Genomic DNA, 26,663 nt, shown 5'->3' with positions numbered 1-26,663 from the left:
GGGGAGTCACGTGGCAGGAGCGGCGGGCCGCCCCTGGGAGCCGATGACGTCGGCCTCGCTACCACAAAACACTCCCAGCCATCACTGGGGAGCATGGGGGAGGACCCCAACCCCAGACGGAGCCGCAGCCCCAGCCCTCGCCCTGATGTCACCTGTGGGGCCCCGGGCAGGGGGCGCAGGCGAGCCAGGCCTGGACTCCTGACCACGGAGATGGTGTAACACACTGGTGTTGTCGCAAGGTGCTAACAAGGTCTCGGTGATTTGCTGCACAGCGTAGAAAATGAATACAGGCGGGTAAGCCCTCGAGTAACAACGTATCTTGATGTGACACACCAAAGCCAGCGTTCTGAAAGAGCACTGCTGGGTCTGAAGTACAGCAGTCAGACAGCAGTCCGGACACCCGCACGGGCCCTGCAGGTGGCTCCGTTTTTTCATCATTGTTTTTCTGGTCTTGGGGATGAGCCACAGGCAGGGGTGTGTGTGTGTGTGTATACACAGGGTTACCATGGTAACCACGTCCACAGGAGCCCCACATTCCACAGTGGCCTCCTCACAGATGCCATATCTTGGAGGGACACATGCACATTCACAGCCGTCATCTCGCCAGGCAATGCACACACGTCCCTTTTCTCCTCCCATGTCCACAATATTTTTGGCTTTTGTTCTCACTAGGGCGGTGGTTTCCAAACATGCTTCTAAATAGACAGAACCTTTAGCCAAAATAGCATGCCAGGAAACCAGTACCTAACCCCTGTGGAAGTGGGGGTGGCTCTTCTTAAAGTGGGGCCAGGGGTGAAGATGGGGTCACCCGCTGGACCTCTCACTCACCTCTGAGCCCTGCTCAGGAACCCTTGGGTACTATAGGAGCCTAGTTTGAGAACCACTGCAACAGAGGGATTTTTATTTTTGAAAGCCACTTGGTAGAATCTCTTCCAGGATGGACAGAAGCTCTGCTCGGTTGCTGGTATACGTGCTACGGCATGGGGCAAGTATGACCCTGGCATCCAGAGCAGGCCTCCCATGGTGCACGATGCCTTGGGTGTCTATCGAGGGCCAGCACTGCTGGTGGTTGTGCAAACACACACACACACAATCCATCATCTTTAAGGTCTACCAAGGCATGGTCACATGATCACCTGAGCACTCACACACAGGTACAGGCTATTTATGCCTTCAAGGGGATATACATATATGGTGAAAGGTGTGGGTGGCCAGAGGATTCAGAGATATCCTGGTATTTGTTTACTTTTTTGCTCCCTCTTGGCTCTACTTTCAGATCTCCTGCCAAAGAGATTGCTGACTGATGAGAGAACAGAGGTTACACATTACACCTGCTGGCCACCTTCCCACATGTGCCTCCAGAGTCATGTGCATCAGTGATGTGCTCAGAAAATATTTGAGCTCAAACACAACTATCTCTATTTATACATATGCAACATTTACTTTTGCATAAAGGGATCAAGGCTGAAACTATCCTGTGCCCGCAGAATGAAAATAACAACTGGAAAATCAACAGATTGCATTTTGTTTGTGTCCTCTTTCCCTATGGCTTTGCTCAGATTCTAATATCAGTGAAAAAAAATGGTATTAGGATTTTACAAATGTTTTAGAAGTCAAAATGAGTTGTCTTGCACTCATAAAAACAGAAAGCCAAATCACCAAATCATCTCTCCTGTTCTTTCGGCAATAATAGAGCTACAAGCTCTCATTGATTGAGTAGTCGTGGGAAGAGAACCTGAAACTTGAGCAATTCTCACAGATCCAGAGAATATATCCATGAATCTGAGATGGTTTTTATGGATCTGAGACTATGTTCATGGACCTGAGAATATGTCTACGAGCACAAGAATCCTTAGGTAGAAGCTGAGAAACTACTTAAAGCACAGGAGACCTGTTCTCTAAACACTCAGTTCTATTGCAAATAATCTCTTATGAAAACAAACTTTTTGTCTTTTATTAATTATAAAATTTCCCTTTGTAGGATGACCAGTGACCTGATAATGTAATTTAAAACTTTAGGTCTCTTGAGGTTAGAAAGACTACTGTAAGAAATGTGTCTGGCATGGAGGACTCAAATCAAACGTTTGTTGTTAGTGTATTAATCATTTTTTACTTCCAAGAACATTAAAAATACCAAAACTTCAGCCTATGCCTAAAAGAGTGCCTTAGTAAGGAAGAACTTCATAACTTTTAGCAATTGTCATTTTATTAAATACTAGAAATCCATCCATATTTTTATAATTCAATTGAAGTTGGCAGTGTAACCTAAATTTCAACATTGCAAAGCTTCTAGAAGTATACGGAGGATCTGTGGTCTTAATTTGATTAAGCATTTGTTCTCTGATGATTAGACTTCGTCCCTTCTTTCAACCAGATAAAAAATTGCATTTAATTCTATGAACTGCCCAAATGCCTATTTATATTAGCTATTGAGCCTACAGAAGTGGCTGGCACAGTTCCTCACCATTTCTAAATTAGTGAACTTTTCCTGTGAATCTCGGAGATAAACTCATTATTACATTGTTTTCTCTTTTCTTCCACCCAACCTCTGCTCCACTTCTTCTTGAAAATACCAATTTGTTCTCAATAAATGTTGACACCCAATTCTGCGTACTCTTTGTTGCATGCCACCAGCACGAGTGGAATTCGTCACCTGCTCCCTGGGGTGACCGTGCACATAAGTCAGGGTCCTTCACAATCAAGCATAGCTCCATATGTTATCAGCACTGGACAAAAAAGCAGAGACTAATCCCTTGACAAATTAGACTTTGGACTCTGAGGTCAAATTCGACATAGAACTCTGTGATTTCTAATACTGGAGGATTAATTAAAAATTGATCCCAAATCGCCAATGAATAAGGAGCTATGGAGAGAGCCTTCCTTTCTTATTGGATTTCTGTACATCTTTCTGAAAAACGCAAATGTAAAAATTTTTATCGCTGATCAATTCGCTCTTTAAATGATGATTCCAGTGACATTTGCGCTATTGCTTAGCAAAGCAACAGAATAATTCCACCCCGGCTCCAAAGGAGTGGAGAGAAAATAATCAAACATTGAGCGCCAGGTGGAATCGTACCACCTGGTCAAGCTAGGTGTGTTCACACATCACTTCGGCTTTTACACGTTGACTCTGTGCAGTGTGATCGTCACAGCCACTTAGACAAGGATGGTCCAGCTCAGAGATCAGGTAAGGTGTCCAAAGTCCCATGGGCAGCAGGCAGCAGAGCCAGCATTTACACAGCTCTTCATCATTTACATTTTTTTTCCTTTGTTTATTCTGCCAATTAAATGTTTCTGTGGTTTTTATATAGTTTCCTCTTTTTGCTGAATATTATTTTGAGTTAGTACAGTTTAATCGGAAATTATACACTATAATATCACCACATTTATTTGTGAGGTTTTAAAAATCTACCTAAGTTACTTAGTTATTTTCTTTTTCAGTTAATTTTCTACTGCTTAATTTATTCTGTGAACAAAGTTATACCATCTGCAAATAATGATATTTTCATCTGTCTTTATTTTTATCCTTTATTTTTATTTACCTATAGGCAATGACAGACAACCTTGTCCTGTTTCTACTTTCAATGTTTAATATTATGATTTTTTTGTAATTAAGTGTATTTTCTATACTTTGGTTATACCTACTCTAAAGCATATAAGGAAATTTCGTCTTACTCCAGATTGGTAAAATGTTTTCTTTTTTAAAATCAATATTTACATTTTTATAAATTAGATTATGGCTGTCTTCACTTAGGACTCAGCTTTGTCGATATCCCTGTTGATATGTGACTTTCTAATGGCATTACATTTTCACCTTAGATTTCCCTAAATAATTCAATTTCTTTGAGCAGAACTGGCGGACACCTGCACATTCCCAGGGAGAACTACCTGTGTGTTCTAGAAAAACTAAAGCAAAGGAGGATGGATTTGTGTGCATACACTGTAACACACAAACGGCCACAGAGGTGGTGAACATATCATGCTCACCACCTGGAGCTTCCACCTGGGAGGAAGGAAGGGACTGCTCCGGGCGGCAGGGCCTTGCAGACAAGCTCTGATTCAGGGGGCAGAAGGGCTGAAGATCCTGTCCTGGCCTTGGAGCATGTGTCCTTAGCTTTGCATCCACAGGACAGGTATGGGATGGAACAATAGCATCTTTGATCCTGTAGTTGTGGGAAGATGCAGCACAGACATAACACCTGCCAGTACTTGGGAGATAGTGAGCAATGGCTAAGAGCTCTTCCACCCCACGCTGACGGGGTCCTGGGGAACAGAGCCCGGGCAAGTGGCAGAGGCAAGTGGGCACGGTGTTTAGGTACACTGGTGTCTCATGTACCACTCTCTCTACTGTGCAACATTTTAGGAAGGTTCTACAGAGGGATCAATTTGACATCAGTTGCTCCTTCCTTTTTTAAGGTACCTGGAGGCTACTTTTCTCACTGCTGCTATACTATTTATTAGGACTTCAACTGTTCTTCAAATGGGCCTAGATAAGACTCCTCAAGGTCTCCTTTAAAATAATACAAAAGCTTTGCTGTTGGTGTTTGTAGGTTTGGGTAACAGTTACATAACCAAATCCAAACTGTATGGAACAACAAGAATGAATGGTCTGAAACCATGAGCAGTGATTTAAAATTTTACTAAATCATCATGAATTCTTATAAAAATTTTTAAAAAATTAACATAGAGCTCTCAAATCAAGGACTCACTCTAATGCGATTCAAATTGGCACTGAATAATGGGATTCAGACCAGTAATATTTTCAAAGTGGAAGGATGGATTCAATCAGAGCTTACACTAGAAGCTAAAGAGCCATCAAAATTATTATTCTAACAGGATACAAAACAGGTATGGCAAGCATTGCAGCTCTGGGGTAAAAAACAAAGGAAAAAAGAAAGAAGAAAGAAAAATTATAGGGGAAGAGGAAAACAATGGATTGGATATGGAAACAAAAGCAGCATAGGAAGTTGACAGTCTGGATTGCACTGGAATATTCTGGGAGGGCAACAAAGGTTTGCCCAAGCAAAGCCAAGAAGGGCCCAATCGAAGAGAGCCGCAAGGTGCCCCTGACCCAGCCTTTCTGCAATGGAGTCATCCCAAGGATGTGGGCAGGAGCCTGTGTGTCCCTGGGTGTTTGAGGCGGGAGCAGAGCTTCCCCCCCGCGCCCCGCCACTTCTCACCATCCTCTTTGGTCCGGGTGAAGATCTGCTCGCTCCTGACTCCATCTCCCGCGCGGGTGAAGGCCAGCACCTGAATGCTGTAGTTGGTGTATTTCTCCAGCCCGTCCAGCTCCAGGGAGGGCTGCGTGGTGGTGACGTTCTTAATCTCGCCCAGCTCTGGAGGACAAGAACAAGCAAACACCATCCCGTTACCCAGCCTGCCGATGCTCGAGTTCCCCACGCTGTCCTAGCTGGCTGGCACTGGGGCGTCATCTGCCGGACACTGGAGTCACTATTGGTAGACAGGACCGCGCACAGTCATTGTGAGATACCAACGCTGTGCGGCCACTTGGAAAAGACCGTCCACGCCGAACTGCCCCGAACACCAGGGAGAACACTGGTGGGGAAAACAAGGCAATTCTTCCCAGGTGAAGTGTTCAAACCCAAGGCCAGCACCACGGCCACCACTCAGGGAAAGCCTTCCGTGGCTGGTTACGTGGCACCCTCCTCGCACCCGACACCAGCAGGCTTAGGACCACATGCCGCGCACCCTGCAGATCCACTCTCACTCTTCATTACCAGGTTTCTGCAAGTCAGTTATTTTTTTAAAAAAAAAAAAAACACAAACTCTAACATACTTGTATTTTTAAGTACTTAACTTGGTCTCAAATATCTGAACCTCAAATATCTACCCTCTTAGTAAATTTCAAGTATAGAAAACAGTATTGTTAACTATCGTCATCACTTTGCATGTTAGATCTTCAGAACCTATCCATCTTGCATAACTGAAACTTTGTATCCTTCTGGGGTGAAAAAGAAGAAGGTAGTTATGCAAGGGGGTGGATATGTTAACGAGCTTGACTGTGGTGTTTCACAGTGGATGAACCTGTCCAAACAAGGTGCACGCCTTAAATGCAATACAGTTTTAATTTGTCAATTCTACCTCAATGAAGCTGGGAAAATAAAACATTCAAAGTAGAATAAAACGCATTTGTGCTAAGCCGAGAGGCTGAGCAAATCCCTCTTTTTACCTGGCGTGAACTCCTCCCGGCGTCCCTGCTGGAGTGACATGCCGATGTGTCAGAAACTTGGCGATAGCTAAAAACGCTTCACTTTCTGCAGTGGGATCAGCTAATAATATTCGAAGATGGAACATTATGCACTCTCATGTCTGTCATATTATACATGGCAATTTGAGGAAACTTACAAATGATGTGTTAAGTGCCTCCATGGGGGTTTGGCGGTGGGTTTGAAATGAGTCACCCACAGAGCCAGAGAGGGAGCTCGAGAACTGTCACCTGCAGGAAAGGGCTGCCAGCGGAACGCCGGGCACCCCAAGCGTGCCGGTTACCCCAAGAACGTGTGAGGCTGAGGGCCGGGGGGCCGTGGGCTGCAGTACAGGCCACCTTTGGAACACGCAGAGAGCAGTGGGGCTGTCAGTCAGCGTCTCCAGCCCTCTGCTGTCTCTTGCCTTAGCAAAGGTAGCTGGCATGCCATGCTTGCCTACAGAACTCAAGAGCTTTGCAGATTTAGAGACTTCTACCTTGTATGTCAGAGATCACACACACACACACACACACACACACACACACACACACACACACACACACAATCAGGGGACATGCAGCTGTGGGGAGGGTCCCACAGGGGCAGGGTGCCCAGAGCTGGCTGTGGGAGCCTGAGTAAGGTCTGTCTCCTCATCTCTAAGAAGGGCACAGAGCAAGTGAGACCCCGTTACAACACAGGCGGCAGCTGTGCCCGCCCGCGATGCTGCTCGGAATCAGACACACCGAGGAGGATGGGGCTGGTGGAGAGGGACAGGGCGAGGTGGTGCTCCCCGACCTTCTTAAAGACAGCCACCACGATGGAAGCAAGAGGACTGAATCTATGGCTGAACTACACACCAATCAGAGCTAACGTTGGATGCTTACTCATCTGGGGGTTCGTATCATTTCGAGTAAGTAATTTGTCAGGAAACGTGAACGGCGTTGCAGTCAAAACCCCCACTCAAAGCTATCCCCCAAAGATTTCTAAAACTGCCCGAGCGCCAGAACCAGACCTTCCCAGGCGGACGACTCAGTGTCCCCGAAGGAGGGGAGTTTTTCTGACCACAGATACCGGGTGATTAGCAGATGTAGGAGAAATAAAAGGAAAATGACGAAAAAAGCCGAAGACAAAACTGTGTGCTTCATTTCCCATTCTTTTTAGCTCTTTTTTTCCTCTGTGGCTTAAACATAGATTTCTATCATCTAGCTTGGGCTATTTAAAAAAAAAATATATATATATATATATATATATATATATGTATGTGTGTGTGTGTATATATATATATGAATTAAAGTATAGTGTTCAGTTGAGGTCTGAGTAAAATAAAATGAAACAAATATATAAGAATAAATGTATAAATCATATTCTTGCCATTACATAACTTTCTAAAACAAGATGGTTTTATATATTTATTTATGATGCCTCATTTTCCAAGGATTTTAAGGCAGAAAACAAAGTAAGGGTAGAAATAACTTCTGAAGCAACCCCCAACCACCCCGCACACTCTCGGCACTAAAATGTTGCTTCGCTCCAGAATCTACCATTTTTGTCATGAAGAAAGACAGAAGAGATGAAAAGCAGCTAAGATTCAGATGAAAATGGTGACTTCTCAAAGTGTGCAATTTTCCTAGCAACCTCAAGTGAACTGTTTCTGTCAGGCCTTAAAAATTATTTAATTTTTTGAGTATGATAAAATACTCAGAAATTTTACCAACATATTGTATATTTAACCTGCCCTATCAAATATACTAACCAATTTTATTTTATCTTACCACATTAAAAATAAAATGCTTTCTTATACATATTTTGGAAAGTATTTGGGTCAACTGCTAAGCACAACAGTAGTAAAAATCTCTGTCTCTCTGAGTCTCTGTGTGTGGTATGTGTATGTAAGTGTGGTATATGTGGTATATACATTATGTGTGGTATGTGTGTGCATGTGGTATATGTGTTGTATATGTGAAATGTGTGATGCTTTTTCAAGTTCTAGCCTGTATAGTTCTTTACACAGTCACTACATGTTCAATGTCTATGAGAATCTAGCTAACCCCTAAGACCACAAGCCTGAGGAGTTTGTGTACATGCCTCCAGTAATTACACGAAATGCCCTGCTAATTCATAAATGCCATCTCCCAGGGAGGAGTTAGGGAGGACTGTCCATAAGCAGGTTTGTTTCTGAGGATTTCTTGCTTTCCTTTGGAAATTAAGTGTAGAGCTTCTACATTATACATTAATCACATCACTTTGATCTTAATTCCATGAATAAAAGTGTCTTCAAAAAAAAAAAACTGTATGCACTTCCAAGCAGTCTTTATTTAAAGAATTATATGTTTTTGATTACTAAAAGTATAAAGCCACTTCATCCATTTTAGAACTAAGATGCTAACAATGTTAATAAATATTGGGGATACTTGAAAATATGAGTGATATGAATCAACGGTCACCATTGGATTTTGGAAACACTTTCAAGAAGAACAATAAAAGGAACAGTTTAGTGCAATATCACCTTTAGGTGAGTGTGTTAGGGTATTGATTCAAAATGAGGAGCAGAAAACAGAACAAGTATATGTAATGATACCTATGGTATTTTGTCAATAAAATCCATGAAGTTTGCAAATTTCCATTGTTCTATACTCTGTAATTTTTAAAAGGCTTTTCTTTGGTGGGGGTGAAGTTTTTACAGAATTAACTACCTAATCTGCCCCTCCATGGGGCTGCACGTCATTGGGACTGTGGTTCCTTATGCATTAGGGTCTCCCTTGTTCACTGCTCTAGAACCTCCAACATGTAGACCAGGCATCCCTGGTGTCTCCCACAAGCTCAGCACAGAGCTCAGCACAAGCTCAGCACAGCGCAGGTGTTCAGTTACCATGTCTGCTGCAAGATTCAGTGGGTAGATCTTTCTAGAAGGCCTCTCAGTGTTGGGTGGTGTTCAAGGCACTACACTCTGCATCAAGAGGAGTCAGGTCTGGTCCTCAGCCCCAACAAACATGTCTAGTTAGAGATATGAATGGCTAAGGCATAAACACTGGTGTCTTCTTAGCGAATGATGCTTGCTTTGCTAACGTGTCTTCTTTCCTGTGCTCTGGCACCAATAATGGAGCCTCCTGCAGCCTTTGAGGCCCAAGTGTTCCGCTTACCTGTATGGGGACAAGGGATCTGCTGGGGAGAACAGCCCCAGGTGATCCTGAGTAGGGACAGGCTCTTGCCTGTATCCCCACAATCTCAGAGGCGAGCACAGCCAAGGGCCCGCACCCAGTCAGGGGGTGCTGAAAGAAGCCCCAGACAAGAGGGCTGGCCCCACCCAGGGGCAGGGGGCCCAGGAGGAGTCCTGAAAGGGTGAGCTGGGGGGATGCAGGAGTGACCACCTAAGTTCTGGGACAGAAAGCAGGAGGCCCTTCCTGTAAGGGGCTGCGGCCCTGCTGTACACCCAGCAAGCTCCACGGCAGGCTCAGCGGGGAACAGGGTTCATAGCCTGAAGGCAAAGGCACCGGGACATGTCCCCCTAAGAAACTCCTGGCCCCAATCTTGGCGCCACCCAAGCAGGTCTCTTATTCAGAGTCGTGTGCCAAACGAACAGGAAAATTTCGCCCTACAACTTGAAAGAAACACACACATGGAAACAAGAAGAAGAACAAAGAAGAGAAGGAGGAGGAGAAGGGGAAGGAAGAGGAGAAGAAAAAACAGAGAGAAGACAGGAATGGAGGGCTCCGGATTTAACAGCTCCTCCTGGTGAGTGATGATGTCCCTTTCTGGGGTTCTGGCATTCTTCCTGAGCCGCCTCACAGTTCAACTGCAGGAACTTAAAAGTTCCCTGCTGCTGAGTTCTATTTGGGGAACAGGAAGAGGCCAACTTTTTAGGATACACGTCATATGGAATGTTCTAGATGGAGATCCAGGCTTTGGTGCTGCCTGCAGAGCCTTGACATAGATACTCATAGTTAGGAAAATATGCCCAGGTGTAACTTTCCCAAGTGCCACTCCCCTCCTACACTTTGAATTGCGTTTTGAAGGTGCGCGATACCTTAAACAGCGTTATGCGCCTGTTCACATGTTGGATGAGAGACAACAGAAAAGAAGAAAGTGCCCACTGATAAACAAGCGCCGGCCACAGCCACATCCCGCATCCCACGTTAGGAAGGGGGGCTGCAAATTTCATCCCGCATCCTTTGGAGAAAACTCAAAGTCCTGGTTTAATCCTCTTACCTCCGTCCATGAGGTTGGCCCAGTAAATGACCCGGAACCCCTGGAGAATTCCGTTCAAGGCTTCCTTGGACAGCGTGGACCAGGATATTGATATGCTCTCTGGTGACGTTGCTATGGCTTGGACATTTTCAGGGGGGTAACTGGGCACTGAAATTAAATAATTAGAATCTTTAATAGCTGCCTTTGCCTTATTAGCAAAGCAGTATTGAACAAGCAACATAGTTTAATGTTTCAATGTGCAAGCAAAAGAAAAACACTGCACTCAATCCCCAAAATAAAAGAAAAAAAAATGCCACTTCCCTATACAAATCTTTTGGTAACTCAGTAAAATAGCATGAGTTTATGCATATGCTCTAAAGGATTCCATAGAATCCAACTTAAATTGCTTCATTTCAAGGGAGGTTAGCTAGGCTTAAGTTGAGTACACTTTTGAAGTAGTGCCCGAGTAGAAGACCCTTGCTTGTCTGGTTTATATTCTCATTGTTCTTGCAAGTTACTTCCTTAAGTACATCCCCTTTATACAGCACAGCACAGTCCCTCCGTATTTAGTGATATCTGGCATTTAAATCGGAAGCTCGATTAGGAGAAGTGCTACGAGGCAGAAATGTAATCGTATTGTTTCCACCGCCTCATCTTCCCCAGCCCTCCTTTCCACCCCGGAATATATTGTCAGAGGGGAGAGAGACCATGGACTCAGAAACAGGCTTGAAGATTATCTGGAGTATTTTTAATGCCGCGCTTATTCGGACCTTACAGGTTGGAGCTAGGTGAGGTGCAAAGTGTTGACTGAAACACGCGTCTCAATAAAAAATGAGTATTGAAGCAAAAACCAAAGATGTATTTAACCCCTATCGCAGAGATTATTAAGATAGGAAGAAAATCCTAGTGCTCAAATTTCTAGTTGTCTGAGACTTCTTTCCTGGTTACAATCGCCAGACTTTACAGATGCAAGTCATAATTTCCTTCTCAAACCTGTGACCCAGGGGCTAACCGCACAAGAGCAGACTGCCGCGCAAGCTTGCTGCCTTCAAATCTACCACTTATGGCTATGATGAACCCTATGTCTTATCTCTGCACCTGAAACATTGTGTCTCTAGACACCCGGGTTCCGTCTGTATTTCCAAGCACCACCGGAAATTTGAACTTCTAGTTTATTTTCAGTGCTAAGGTGGAAGGCGAATTAATTCATCAGGGCCACTAGGGGGCGCTCGGTCACTGTGCGAGCGGCTGCGGGAAGCCTGAGACTTCCTTCTCCCTGGTCTCTGAGTGCTTGGAAATAGAAAGCAATCTCCCCACAAAAATCTGAACATTGATTTGGGAGAAATTCTTAGGAAATCGGATTTCTGCATTCTAGTCAGACTTCTGCAGTAGTGGGAAGAGCCTTGGTTTCAGGACTGGGAAAAGCCCAGTTCTTTTGCTTGAGATGAATGAGGAAGGTTCTGCAAGGGAGTGCATTTTGGCTTTGCAATGCAGAGCGAGGCGGGGAGGGCATCTGGACAGGCTTTCCCACTTGAGACCTGAGGCCGGGGTCCCTGCAGGTCCCTCTGCCATTGTCTCTCTGCAAAGTCAGCGGGGAGCCGGGCCGGGGGAGCCCGAGAGGCACAGGGGCCCACCGTGGAGGGCCAGACCTACCGTCCTCGAGGGTGGTGGTGATAATTTCCTGAGAAGAAGGTCCCGTGCCGGCCCGGTTGCAGGCCTGGACCACCAGGCCGTACTGGGTGAACTTATTCAGGTTGTCCAGGGTGTAGACCTCACTGTCCCCAGTGGTGTCGATGCTGATGATGTTGAACTGGAAGTTGCCCCCGGTGCTGTACTCTCGGTAACCTATTTGGTAGCCACGGATGATCCCATTTTGCAAATGTTTCTTGGGAGCCTAAACAGGAGAGAAAAGAACACACTCAAGAAGTCTTGAGGTAGCACAAGGGCCAAAGCAACACCCACAGCACCTGAGGGAAACGCAAACAGAGCGCCCGTCGTAGCCGGGGTGCAGGTCCTCGCCAGGCACTCTTCCGGGGCCCGAGTTGCCGCGCCTGACCCTCGCCACCCTCCCGAGACCACGCGCCGATGACCCTCGTTCTACACACGAGGTCACCGCGTCCCAGCGGCTGGAAGGGAATCGGAAGGCTGGCGTCTGGCCCAAGTCCATGCTCTGGGCCCGTCCTTCGTGCTGCCCTGGCGACCTGTCCGGTTGATGAGAAAGTTGCAAAAGACACTGTGTTTGTGGCATCTCCAAGGACACTACTGATCAGCCGTGACTCTGATCTTCCTGCCCCCACCCTGCAGTATCGACCGAGAGCCCCGCTCTGTGCCGGGCATTGCTCTAGGCACTGAGGAACAGAAGTGAGTTTAAAAATGCAACAAAATAAAGCAGCAGGATCCCTGGTCCTCATGGAGCTTGCATGCTAGGAGAATGTCCCAGAACAGCAGTCTTTGCAAGGTGAAAACTGGCCTGTGCAGGGGGGTCTGCCCGTATAGGGAGGGAAACTTCCTTCCTTAAGCCCCAGCCTGACTCACCTCGGAATGGTTTGGGTGGTGATTCAATGAGAAAGGGGAGGGGCTGGGGCCAGCTCCGCTCTGCGGGTGTTTGGAAAAGACCCATCGAGTCAAAGGAGGTACAGAGTGGGCCAACACATGGGGCTTAAAGAAACCAGGCCCTTCTCAAGTGTGGCGGAACGACACCACCAAGGTGACCCTCTCAGTCCTAAAGTTTCAGTAGACTTTCGGGCAGTCAGCAGGGGTGTGTGTGTGTGTGTGTGTGTGTGTGCGTGCATACAAGCTATGGGTCCAGCTCTCCCGGGGCTGTGAAAAGCTTTCTCTGTCCTGCAAGTGCCTGCCATCCAGCTGGGGAGAGAAAATAAACACTTGAGCCATGGAGAACCATGAAGTGCCGAATGCTCGATGCGGGGAGGTGAAGGCCAGCCAGCGGGCATCCGGGAAGTGGACGAGAGTGGTGTGAAGTGGGGAGAAGAGGCCGAGCCCAGGTGGGCTGGGCGGGACGGCAGGGCTCAGGGAAGGAGGTGCGGATGCAGGGGGCGGGGCCTGCAGAGGGTGCCACCTGCCCGGAGGTAGCGGTGACAGAGGAGGGAAGCAGAAGGGGTGGAGCAAGTCTTTGAAAACCAGCAGAGTGTGACAAGGAGAGTGTAGACAATAAGTCAGAAAAGGGTTTTGAGCAGAGAAGCAGCACTCACGCATCCTGCAAATGTTTGTGGATTGCCCCATATTAACGGGATTAGAAGCGCCCGGCTGTCATTGGCAGTTAGTCTGAGCCATGCAAGAGCAGTAAAATCACATTTGTTTTTAAAAGGAAGTTTCTTTATGGTTTTCTTGGACTGCAGTTGCTGTTCTCAACAACCAGTCTGATTTAGTGCATTTGGGGTGCTAATAGACATCAGTGAAATAGTTATATAAGCCATTTATTTGTACTCTTAAAACAGTGAATGGTAAGGTATGTTGATTGTATCTCAATAAAACTGCTTTTAAAAAGGTACTGTGCTATCAGCTCCAGGTTATTCGTTGCTCTATTTCAATTACAACACTGGCCTCCATGCCCCGACACGATGACCATGACCACCCATCAACACTCGCCACGCTACCACCACCTCTGCACTGTCACCGTCACCACTGCCAGCAGCAGCACCACCACAGCCAGTCCCGCTGCCTTCATCACCACCTTCATCACTGCTAGCACCACCGTGACTACCATTGCCACCACCTGTAGCATCTCTGCCACCATCACCACCAACCTCGCCACATCAGTGCCAACGTCACCGCCACTGCCATTGCCTAATGCCATGGCCACCTCGGTCACCACCACCACTATTACTACCGCATTCACCACCACCCCCACACAGGAGCCACTGCCTCGACCTCCAGTGCTTCCACCACCATCATGCCTGATGTCACCATGTCACCGCCACCATCACTATCCCCACCACCACCTCCCCCTCCATCACTATCCCAATGCCACCACTGCTGCCACCACAATTACCCCTCCCACTGCCACCATCTCTACCACTTCTACCACCATGTGTTGAACACTGTGTTTTTCCAATCATTGTAGCAGGTGCTTTATATATATATATATATATATATATATATATATATATATATATATATCTCACCCCATTTGCTTTCTCAACAACTCCAAGAAGTCTCATTATCCTTTACAGATGAAGAAACTGAAGGTCCAAGAGGCTAAAACATCTTTCTCAAGGTGAGTACAGAGGTGGAATTCTGACTCAAGGATTTTCTAAAAGTTGTGTTTAGTTTGAACCATTCACAGAGCCTTCAATAACTTTTCACTCGTTTGCAAAGCTTGTTAAATCAGTTTGTGAAGTCGTAGTAAACAAAGCATTTCTAACTACACAAAAAATTGATAGAGTATATGAAGAGAAAATATTATATTTTTATGCACAAAAAACAACCCAAAATCCTCACTCTATCAGGCGAGGCTAAAGTTCTCTTATTAATTTGCAGGCAGGATAGTAGGATTAAGATTTAGAAATGTGTTTGAAGAAATCCTTGGGTTCATATTTAAAAATGCAGACCTCTGAAATAAATCTGCAAAGGCAGGAATTTTGTACGCTAAGTGTAGGGAATTTTAGGGGTTGTGTGCAGGTTTTTGAAAGTGACACTGGAGGCTCACTCTGAATGTGGACGAGTGGAGACACTTGGATCCACCCGTCTGGCAGTAGGTTTCATATCATCCCAAGAGACGTTAGTGCATAAAACATAAAAAATTTTACTTGAAAAATTGTTTAGGACGATGCTTTAGAGACATTTGTGCTTAAGGCATGTGTCTACTTGGAATAAAGGAAGACGGTTGCTGGGCAGGTAGGGAAGGTGTCTTCATGGAGAAAAAGACAGTTCTAGAACACTGTTCTATGGCTGTTAACTAGCACTGAAGAACACTTGCTAAAATGGGTGGGAAGTAATGATTCACTTTCATGCAACTAAGTGAATGGGGTTAACAGTGGGCTAAGAAGAAAGGAAAAGGAAGAAATCCGGTAGGGATCTCAAAAAATATTTTGAATCTGGGTTGCATGACATTGGAGACCACACAATTCCTAAGGAGCCGCTCTGAGCATGCACCTGTCTTTCTCCAGGTCTCAGAAGAACCTGTTGTGAAATCTGGTCTTTAAGGCAAATGTCTACAGGACATTCCTTGCTGACCTGAGTTCCTCTATCGCTGCCCCCAAAAGACTGGGGATCCCAACTCTCTTACACAGTCCCACCTTATGAAAGCCCCTATCAAGGAATGTTCTTTTTCCTCCTTTCAACTAACAACCCCTTACTCATTCCCTGCAGCCAGCTCAGCTTCCAACTCACCAGGGGAGCCCTCTCCCTCCCCGGGTCTCCACTGGCACTCACCGATCCGCTACTGACTGCAAGAACTGATCACTCTGTCTCTTTTGGCATCCACCACTGAGTAGTAAATGCCCGGTTTTCCAGAGCACGATGGAAAGCTCTAGAATGCAAGGGTTCCCACAGACATGAACTCTCACCCATCTTTCCCCCCGATCCACATCAGAGCTTCAACCCAGTGGACACTCTTAGAAGATGTTTTTGCAGATGGAGAAGAGAATGGCTTTGAAGGCGTGTGAGGTGCAACAGAGGGCTGGGTAAGCGTGATCGCAGGCGCAGGCTGATGATCGGCCTGGACGAAGGGCTGGTGGAAAGGGTGTGACGACAAAGAGATGCCTGGACTGCAGCCCCGGGGTTTGGCTGCCGAAGAGACGCCTGGCCTGGCCACTGTGGAAGACCAGCACTCAGCAGCCCGGCGGGAGAACCGGGAACTGTGGGTTCAAGTGGAGGGTCACTTCTGTACTGTCCCCTGGCCTCTGGGCCACACATACGGAAGACAGGCCATTGAGGCAGGATTTGGAGGGATCCAGCCTCATTTCCCAGGTCCCATCAGGGCCAAAAATAGCTTCTGAAAAGCCAATTTATTTGGACACTGTCATTAATTTTTTTTTCTTCTTAAAAAAAAAAAAAAGATTCCAGAAAGAGAGTTTGTTCACTTATTAACCCAGCCAGTGGGTTCCCTGTTTTTACAATAAGCACAGAACTGCGGATTTACAGAAAATCTCACCTGGCAACCAGTCCTCTTAATACAAATTAAAGGAGTGCTTTGGAAAGTAAGTGTATGGAGAGAAAAAAAACACAAAAACAAAGCTAAGGGCTCCCTTCTCTGTATTAGAGAACTCAAACGAGTCCCTTTCCACTGGGGAAAATGTTGTTATTTACGGACTGCTTTCATAAGCGAGGGTTCTCTTTCTACCTTTTCCCAAATCCCTTTGAATGGACTACAATTCTAGGGGAAGGTGGTGCCCATTCATTGTCGGGTTGCTCGTGTAAAGATTGTTTTTCCCGTGTTGAATTTTACTCTTCCATTCATTTGCCTTTGCACCCAGGAAGGACGCTTGATGCTTTGCATTTCTGTTTCCCTGCTGCCTGGGGAAGGCTCCCGCCCCTCCCGGCCTGGCACGTTCTCTCTCCTCCTGCCACTTCCCAAGCAGCCCCCTCCGTCCCCCAGTGGCCTTTCTGCAGCCTCCAAGCCCTCCCCACCCCCACCTCCTTTAAGAAACCTTCTCTTTTGATCTCCATGACAACAGTAGCACCGTGTCAATTTATGTGCACGGTTTGTGAGAGACTGTGCTTTACGTGTCCTCCCCATCAGCCTGCTGCAAGCTGCCTGTGGCAGATCCAATGCCCTTTAAAGAGACAGTAACACAGCGACGTGCAAACACCCACAACACCTTTCAGGATGTGAGTAATTAGAAACAGGCATCCCTTCTGCAGAAAACCACCAGCTACACCTTGTGTCTAGCACATCCTCCTCCTCCTCCTCCTCCTCCTCGTATTGCAAGGAAACGGACATTGCTGGATGCCTGGGGTTCACCTGTTGACTGGACTCAGCCAGAAGCTCTCTCTGCAGAACTCTGCATTTGAAGAACACCGCCCTTCTGGGGAGTGTTGAGTAATCCAGTTCAAAAAGGAATTGAAAATTTCCTTTAGATTCCTCATTTCCCTTACGTTACAGGGGTGGCAGACTGTCTCTTTCATCTTTGTGCATTTCATCCAGCCCCCTGGCCTGCTGTCTGGAATGAACGGCGCCCCCCACCCATAAGCTTGCTCCATGAACAGGGGCATGGCACTGAGCACACATGAACTGGGGGCCTGTTCTACCCAAGGCGCTGAGCGTCAGGGACACCTGCAAGTGAATCGGTGACCAGATGACTAGAATAGAGCACGGTGGTTGCAACGCGGAAGGTTTGCCCGGGGTACTGTGGAGGGGCCGAGGGAAGGCATAGGGTTGTCAGAGAAGGGGGCGCCTCCTCTGAGCCTTAGGCGTGGCCAGACACTGCCATGGAGGGGGTGACGCTGCAGAGAAAGCAACCAGCACACACACCTGTGCCCAGGTGAGAGAACAAGGGCACCCAGGAACTAAGAATGTGTCATAGTGACCCTTGGGTGAGGAATCCGTGGTGACCGTGGGTATAGGGGACGTTGCCGTGAGCACTGAAGAAGCCAGGGAAACACTCAAGGGACAGAACCCATGGAACCTGTCGGCTGCGGTTCTCAAAGTGTGCTATCCCTGCCGGCAGCATCAGTATCACCTGGGAAACTGTGAGAGAGGCAAGGACTGGGGACACCCTGTGACTTTCTGAATCAGAAATAAACACGAGGGTGGGGCCCAGGGACCTGTGTCTTGACAAGCCCTCCAGGGGGTGCTGGAGCTCCATCAAGTCTGAGAACCGTTGTCCTTGCCAATGGGGAGTCACTAAGTGATTTAGAATTGCCCTTGCTTGGGACGGGCAATCCTAGTTAATATCTAGTTAAAAAGCAGTGACTGCATTTCCTCACTTTTCAGGCCGACCAATATCCTACTTCCCCGATCTCTTCGTCTGCAGAATGGAAGGGAATGACTGCACGCAAAACTGCACGACCTCCTCGGTCCTGGGAGTCACCTGCAGACCTGCCTGAACAGCGCCAGGGCGATTCCATCTCCCAGTGGGGCTGTGGGTGGGTGTGGACGCACGGGCTGTCTTGATAGGCGGATGACAGATTTCAAGGGAGCACTGGCAGAGAGCGGAGAACTCTTACAACACCACCCCGAAGGGTGTTCTCATTCATGTCTCTCTCCCTGTAGCTGTGTTGCACTGAATACCATTTCTACACCCTAGGTCACGCAGGAGGGATCCGCATGACCACTTGTGACACCCTCACCCAGGGTTACCATCAATCTCGGAGCTAGGAGAGAATGAGGTGTCTACATTATACGAAATAAAAAAATGGACCCACAACGTGGCAAAGAGAGTGCTTAGAAACAAGGGGCGACTCCACTCGGGCTTGAGAAGTAAACGACAAATGGCAGACGATTCGAAAAAGGCGCTGTCTTGAGAGCCAAGGCTGTCGCCCTGCAGCCTGTAGCCACCACGTCTAATCAGACTCGAGTGGCAGCCAAGCCTGTGTGTGGGCTCTGCCCCAAAACCGCCAAACGGAGAATGTCAGATACAGACTCATAATTTTAGGGTATGAAATTGAGATTCACTACTGGAAAACGAGACTCTGTGTGTTCCATTTCTAACGTGTAATGGTTGGCTTCCATTTCATTCATCCAACAGACAGACATCTGTGGAATAGCCACCTTCGCTGGGCCCTTCTCTCTGAGTGTAGCTATTCTTCACCCATCGCACCACCTGCTGACACATGCAGCATTTCCTGATGTCCGCAGGAGCCTGTCCAGTGCTTTCTGCCAATGACCTAACAGAGGAATCCAAGCTTTATGTGCACACGAATCAGCCCCGGGAGCTGGTCTCTGCGAATATCCCCACCTGACACCAGGGCCTGCCTCTACTAGACCCCTCCCTAAGCTTCCGCTGCCCACTCAGGTCGTGGGAAGAGGAAGAGGTGGTCATTGCTGCAGCTCAGGGAATCTGGGGTGACTTCTGTGAAAGCCAGCAGGCCAGGAGGGTGACCGCTTAGCATCCCAGAGGCTGGGGTCAAGTTGGGGAGTGTCAAGATGCCTGAAGAGTCTTCAGGAGGGGATCCCTGGGCCAGCAGGGGTGGCAGGGCCCAGCCAGGGAAGAGTTCGCCTGGGGACCATGAGGCCCCGGGAAACTGGGGCTGCCCACAGCTCCAGGCTGTCTGCAGGCAGTGGGGCGCAGAGGGGAAGCTCCGGTACCAAGAGAGGTGTGCGCTGGCCTGTGCACACAAGGCCAGGCCCCCTAGGTAGTGGCAGCCGAGTGATCCCAAAGCGCTCGGCACCACCTTGCACAGCTGGAGGCCCCAACCCGGTAGTTCCTCTGCAGGTAACGGGCGCCCCTGGGATAGCGGGGATGAGGGAGGGATGGGCGCCCTGACCCAGACCTGCCGAGCAAGTCCAGGAGGCAGGATGCCAGAGGCATGGCCACAGAGTCACAGAGCATGCTCAGAGGTGGTTTTGCTAGGTGGGAGGAGAAAATATCTAGGACCAGAAGCTTTGTAAGAAAGCCACCAGTGGAAGGCAGGTCCTGGTCCAACACTGGGGCTGAGGGGCCAGGTGGGATGGAGCTGAGTGAGAAGGCGGATCCTCCACTCCTCAGCCCACGCGACCATCCACCATCATCGGGTCTCCATGCTCGGAGAGCACCCTGGGGTCCCAGGAGGAGGGAGGAAAGGAAGGGAGGTGAAGCAGAAAGTTCCTCAGGACCAAGCCGTTAGGAGAGCAGTTTCCATCGGGGCGGGACAGGTGGGAAAACCAGAGGACCGGGGCATGGAGCCAGCACTCTGATGCTCATGCTACGGCAGTCAAACTAGAGAGAGAGAGACAATCAGACAGACAGACAGACAGACAGTAAGGGGCTTAGGAAAGCAACGACCTGCGTCAGTCATGTGCAGGGTTGTCACAGCCTTTGTGACTTGTGCTAAGCAGGATCTACCCAGAAGAACCCCAAAAGACCCAGGTCTCAGAGGGAACCTGCCCACTGAAAAGCCAGTTTTAACTTCACAGCTGGAAAGAGTTCCTGAGTGTTTTAAATCTATGTCAAAAGAACCGACGAGCATCTGTGACACATTTCAACTGGATGTGGCCGTTTCCCGAGGGATCACCGAGTCCAGGAAACTGGTGTTGGCAGACTCTGGTCTCTGGGACAAGTCTCTTTGGCCACTTGTTTTCAGATGGCTCTCAGCTAAGAATGGGTCATTGCTGTTTACATTTTTAAGTGGTCAAAAAATCAACAGAGGAAGAATATTTTGTGATGTGAAAATTATATGACTGTGAATTTCAGCGTGCCTGAGTACAGTTTCTCTGGAGCCCAGCCACCAGGCTTGTTTACCTCCATGTCCACAGTGGCTGCGTCCCTGCTACAGCAGCTGATGGGTTGGTGAAGACTGAGACTGGCAGGCCATGGGAGGTGGGAGCGGAGGGAGGAGGAGGGAGGAGGGAGGAGAGGGACCACCAAGCAGGGAGGGCAGAGAAAGGTGACGCATGGGCCGGGGAGTGATGGAGTCAGTTACTCTCCTCCTGGCCCTGCTGCCATGTCAAAGTCCTAACTCCTGTTCCATCACAAGAGGACCAGCGATGTCTGTATCAACAACGGGTCTCTGGTCATGGACTGAGTTATCTTCCATGTACGCCTTCATGGTGCTTTGAGTAGGATGGCTTCCTTCTGCAGAGCTATTTGCCTTTGTGTCTTATCTGGACTTGGGTAAGGAAAGGCTTTAGCCTCAACTGAAGGAATTTTAGGCATCAATGTATGTTAATTGTCCAGCCTAGTGTCAAATGATACAAGTGATGTCAAGTTTCTTCCCTTGCCTAAGGAGATGTCATTGGATGTCTTTGTAGTTCTTGATTGGATATGTTTTCCGTTGATTTTTCATTATAACATTTGTGCCCAGGTTACTGACTTATCTACCTTATTTGATTTCTCTGAGAAAAAAAATTGGAAATGCCATCAGCAAGATGGCTTAGTAACTGCTAAGAAAGTTGAACACATTAAAGAGTGTATATTCATCTATTCACGCATGATAGATACCGCCAGCTCATTTATAATGCTCAATGCCATATTCACTTCCTATGTATTCACTGTGAGCCAATAAAACTATCTATAAGGCAGTTTTCTGAATACTTTTATTAAATGACTACCTATCCATCTATTATTAGATTACTTACTTGAAGTAAAACCTTTCTTTTTTGTTAGGAAAATGTCTCAATATTTACACTTAAATGGCAGTGGTGTCCAGAGCCCAGGGTGGCAGCAGCGTTCAGGACAGGGATCGAAACCGGGTTGCTTTTCAAGAGACCACCTTGCTTATCCAGAGGGGGTCTATATCCGCCCTCCTCTGTGGTTATCAAGTCGGGGGCTGTGAGGTGAGTAGGGAAGAGAAGATGTCACCAAAATGTACTGTTCCTTATTTGTCTACGGCATATTGAACAGGACACTCAAATCAAAATGAGAGAAAAAGGGTTCACGTTTCAACAAGGACAAATAAAGTGACTGGCTCAAGGTAATTTGTGTTAGGGATAGAGATGAGAGTAGCATTTAATTTTCCTGAAGTCTAATCTAGTACTTTTTTCTATTGGATTCTTATTACATACAATTTGCTTGTTGTAGCTGCATTTAGCTTATGCTAGTCCCACTTTGTGCATAATGCGATGAAATACTATCAAATTGCATTTTTACATCTACTCTTCAGTTTTCACTGTATTACATACTTATATATACATGTTTCATATGCATAATGGACTTAAATAGACAATTTAAGTCATTTTCAATATAATTCTGACCCTCGGCAATTTGTGTTCCAATGTCCCAACTTAAGGACCTAATCGAATGTAACATGTAGTGTTTATGTACTTAAAAAAGACAGACCTAAGGCTGATCGATCATCAACAAATGTCCAAAATGCTTTTTTAGTTGCAACATTGCACTTCTGATAACGTGTTCTCTAAACCAAGGCAAAAAAAAAAACAACCATTGCCTTCTAACCTGTTGTAACCTAACAATTTATACCCTAACAGTTATAAAACAAACACATGAAAATACCTACACTTAGATTTCCTCTATTCACCTAAAGAAACCATCTTAAACGATTTCCAGTTTGATGACTGCAGTTGGCCTTGGTCCTAATCCTCAGTCCAAGTTCGATTCATGGCCTGTCAGGTGCAATCACCTGGAGAGGTACAGCCTCTTCAGGGGGGTTTGAATCAAGCAATGCCTCCCATGTTGACAGTCTCTTCCCAGCATGCCTGAGTATCAGCCCTGAGTTCCACACCCTCGGCCGCCGAGCAGCTCTCGGGAGGGAGTGTGGCCAGAGTCTCATCGCTGCACTCTGAAGCTGGGAGCCAAGAGAGCTGCCTGCTTCAGTCGGGAGGCCTGAGGCACCCTTTGTGCAGGCAGGCTGGTGGCTGTCCTCTGCGACAGAGAGCAGGAGTCCTTGAAGAAAGCCAATCACATGGGTAAACTGAGAGGGATGGTCCAACGGATAGATGAGAGATGCAGAATGCAGCCCCAATGGTGCAAATAAGCAATAGATGGTTTCATTAAAGGGATATATATATATATATATATATATAATATATATATATATATTTTATATATATCCAAAAACTAAGATGTGAATTCCGTCATCTATGGCTTTCTAAGGAGTCCCGAGTTTTTCAAGAATAAATGCACCACCCTGTGATATAAGCCTTTTAACATAAAAGGGAACAATCGCAGATGGTTCATGCATTTATTAAATAAACATTTATTGCACTCTTACTGAGGGCATAAGAACAAGCAAGACAAATCCTCAACCCTCATGGAGCCCACAGTTTAGCCTACTCTAGGAAGCTGAGAGAGAGCAATCTTACTCTATGTGGATGACCAAGAGACTTTGAAGTTAGTTTGTTTTTTTTCTTTTCTTGTTATAGAGGAAAGAGATTAGATTCGTTAAAATGAGAAGGGCCAACAACTCCTTCAGTATTTGTAAGATCTTCTGTTGGTCTTCAGGAATTCAAATAGAACTGCTCTAAAACCAACACTAGAACCAACAGATTAGTTCATAAAAGCAAATCCAAACCTCTGTGATTTTTTCATAGCCTAAAGATTAGAGTGATAGTTTAGAAAAAATAAGTTAAAATAAGTATTTCAAGGCAATCCTTTTGAATTATAATCGATATAGGAAAAAAGGGGTATTTACTCACTCACTACTCAAGTCATTCTAAGGTTAAGTTTACGATTTGGAAAAGAAATGGCAGTAGGTAAAAGCTTAAATTTTGTGTGTCTTCTATACTTTTAATAGGGTTGGGTATAATTTATAACATGAGCTTGAAGGGAATAGTGAAGGGAATTGACATTTATGGAACTATATGATACTTGAACTACGATCCTGGCACTTCCCATTCATTGACCTGTTGATTGTGGAGTCAGACGGCCTCAGTCTCACCTTGGGCTCTTTCATACCTTAGGCAAGCTCCTCTAACTTTAAGATCTCCCTCAGCACAAAACTGTGTGCTCCCATGCACGTACTGACTGAGATAAAGCGTGCGGAAGTGCAGCGCAGTGCCCGGCAGACAGCACATGCTCCGGACAGCTGTCCCCAGCTAGGAAACACCGGTGCTGGAAGGTGCTTCTAGAGCTGCCGTTTCCAACGTGCCCGGCTATTTCCTGGGGGTACAGGGATTTAAATGTGGGAGTCAAGTAGAGCTTGCAGTTCATTAAACCATTACCACGGAGGCCACTGGCAATATGGCAATTTTGTTTCTAAATGACAGACTGAGCCATTTTCCCATTGTATGAGCTCATCTCTGAAACATAATGGGTTGTAATGATGCCTCAATTAGTTGGAATTATTAGGGATTGCAGAGATGTGGTGTTCTGGCTAAAAAGTATTCTTCAGATTGCTGAAATTTAATTAAATCCCTAAATACTCAGCTTTAATGTTTTATGGAAACAATACCTCTCTTTTGTAATTCCAAATGAGAATTCTGCTCATTCTAAATAAAATTCTCAGCCAGATGGTGTGATATTGAGGGGCAGGAAAGTGGTGAGATCATTCTCAAGATTTTTTACTCTGAGTCATCAGTTCGATAATTGTTCTCAGCACAGCAGTATTTAAGCAATTGAAAATTTCATATTTTGGGGGCAGCCTGTAGTTCTACAAATGTTTCTCATTTAAAGCAAAAATAAAGCAACAACAAAAAGTTTACATCAATAGCATACATCCCTGCCTTAAATTGTCTTCCCTGGATATAAGTGTTTTGAGATGTCTATAAGTAATTAAATATTCAAAATAATGTTTTTATTTTGTGAATGGCTGTGGCAATACACACATACACAGGGCAATAACTAGAATCAAACTGTCCTTCATTTGCATAAAAAGGGGGTCATTTGATTCTGAAACTGACCAGAAGAGAAGACGACAGGCACTGTTAAAAGAGACACTTGAGGATAGACTAAAATTGGAATTTTCTGAAAATTCAAAGAATTCTCTAGTTCTATGATTTTCAGGTACTTTATCAAATATATGCTATCAATAATCTATAGCTTTCAATAATTGTCTTATTTGAAATCAGAAATAAAACGTGCTGTAAATTACACTGTATTTGCTCATGCAAATCTGCTTGTTTTTCAAAGGATGAGAAGCAGGAGGTAGAAAATGAAACTTTATGTCATTTATTTTATCTTTATTTTATTTAGAACTACTTGCATGGTCTCTTGAGTTTCCATTAAGGCATCAGCCCACATTTTTATCTAATATGTAAAAGTATTTAATAGCCTTTTCTGAGCCTTCATCTTATATAACATAGGCATCAAATATGGTACTGGCTCTTGGACATCTTCCTTCGGGCTTACATCTGTGATGTGCGGATGCCCGTTTCCTATAAAAGTCACCACAAATGTATTGGACCATTTCTGCCCTTTACTTTTAAATAAATTACAGCAGAAAGTTGTATGCAGAGTGGTTGATCTGTTTGGTACACATGGATCACATCTTTGGGTGTCACCATTGTACACCCCCGGAGTGTTTCACTGTATCATGAGTAAGACCATCGCATTTTACAGTCTGCTGTTTGGAGGCCTACTAGCTGAGACGCCGAACGCTCCCACGGCTATTGTGATACGGAAGACTTGTCTCTTCATTCCCAACTCACGTAGGCACTCGCTCCCTTCCTCACGGCTCCTTTCATTCATCTATTCATGCAACATGTTCAGAGCCGGATCAGACCCTCTCCCTGCCTTTAAAGAGCTTGCAGAGCAGCAGCAGACATGAAGCGTGTGCAGCAGACACAGAGACCACGGGATGGGGACCTCACTGAGCCATCGCCAAGAGCAACAGGGAACACAGAGGGTGAACTACTAATTCCACTTTGGAGATTCACCTGTCTTCACGGGGGGAGTCACGCACACCTGAGCCCTGAATAAGTAGGATTGGGCAGGAAGGGTGGGCATGATGGGAAAGATGCCACCTGTGGGCCTGCCCGCTGAATGGGCGGGAGCTCCCGGGGGCAGGTAGGGGCGATGAACCTGAGTGAGGAGTCTGGGTGCAACGTATTGCACTTTGCGTACACTCCAGACGATGCATAATAGCATATAATTTGATTGGATCAGTGACGTGCTTTAAAAGCTCACTACATAAACACGCCAACGTGCAATGGAAAGCCGGCGACAGGGTGGTCCTTCCCCCGTTAGGCAGGTAGATCACAGACACTCCTGCCTGCTGACAGGTCACGCCACAAGGGCCCACTACTCTGAGATGGATGACACTACTCCACAAACAACGTACCACAACCCGTTCACAATCTAATGAGAGCCAGGCTTCCTCTTCATACCCCACAACATGTTCATCCTTTCAGCAGGAAGAAGAAATTTAACCGCAATTTACCGACTTCTGCCAGTGCTTTCGACAAAGAGAGAAAGGACACGATGCCTTTTAAAGCCTCGGGAGTTTCCATTTTTAGTCATCAGAGCTAGAGACTCCGTGGACGGACAGCTCTATCATGCAGGACCCAAAGAGCGTTCGAGGCCGCAGGAATACCTGGTCTTTTTCAGCGACAACACAGAAGAGCATGTGTAGGGCTAGTGGGCAAAACTTCACAGCGTCTTTAATGCAAGGCAGAGTGAGTCAGCATCGCGTTTGTAGCATGGCAAGGACGCGTGTGGGGTTACGGCTTGCTGAGTGCCTTTTCTATACGGTGTGTGTGATGCTCGCGGGTGGTGGACGTGCTCACAAAGACCGGCGGCACCTCCGCCCACACTCCGCAGCCTGCACTGTCTGCAGCTG

At 46.5% G+C, this 26,663-nt stretch overlaps 1 protein-coding gene across 1 annotated transcript in view; it reads right to left on the bottom strand.

Moving 5' to 3' along the window:
* The window catches only part of DSCAM (DS cell adhesion molecule), a 682,487-nt gene that overhangs the window by 88,468 nt on the left and 567,356 nt on the right, over positions 1–26,663 (bottom strand). Inside the window, exons 17-19 of the mRNA XM_076000082.1 lie at positions 12,045–12,285; positions 10,413–10,559; positions 5,181–5,336 (exon numbers count right to left, since the gene is read on the bottom strand). Of these exons, the coding sequence (XP_075856197.1) occupies positions 5,181–5,336; positions 10,413–10,559; positions 12,045–12,285 (544 nt within the window). The remainder of the gene's footprint in view (positions 1–5,180; positions 5,337–10,412; positions 10,560–12,044; positions 12,286–26,663) is intronic.

The sequence above is a fragment of the Microcebus murinus genome, chromosome 1 (assembly GCF_040939455.1).
Source record: "Microcebus murinus isolate Inina chromosome 1, M.murinus_Inina_mat1.0, whole genome shotgun sequence".
Classification (NCBI taxonomy): domain Eukaryota; kingdom Metazoa; phylum Chordata; class Mammalia; order Primates; family Cheirogaleidae; genus Microcebus; species Microcebus murinus.
This window is presented reverse-complemented; position numbering and strand designations above follow the sequence as displayed.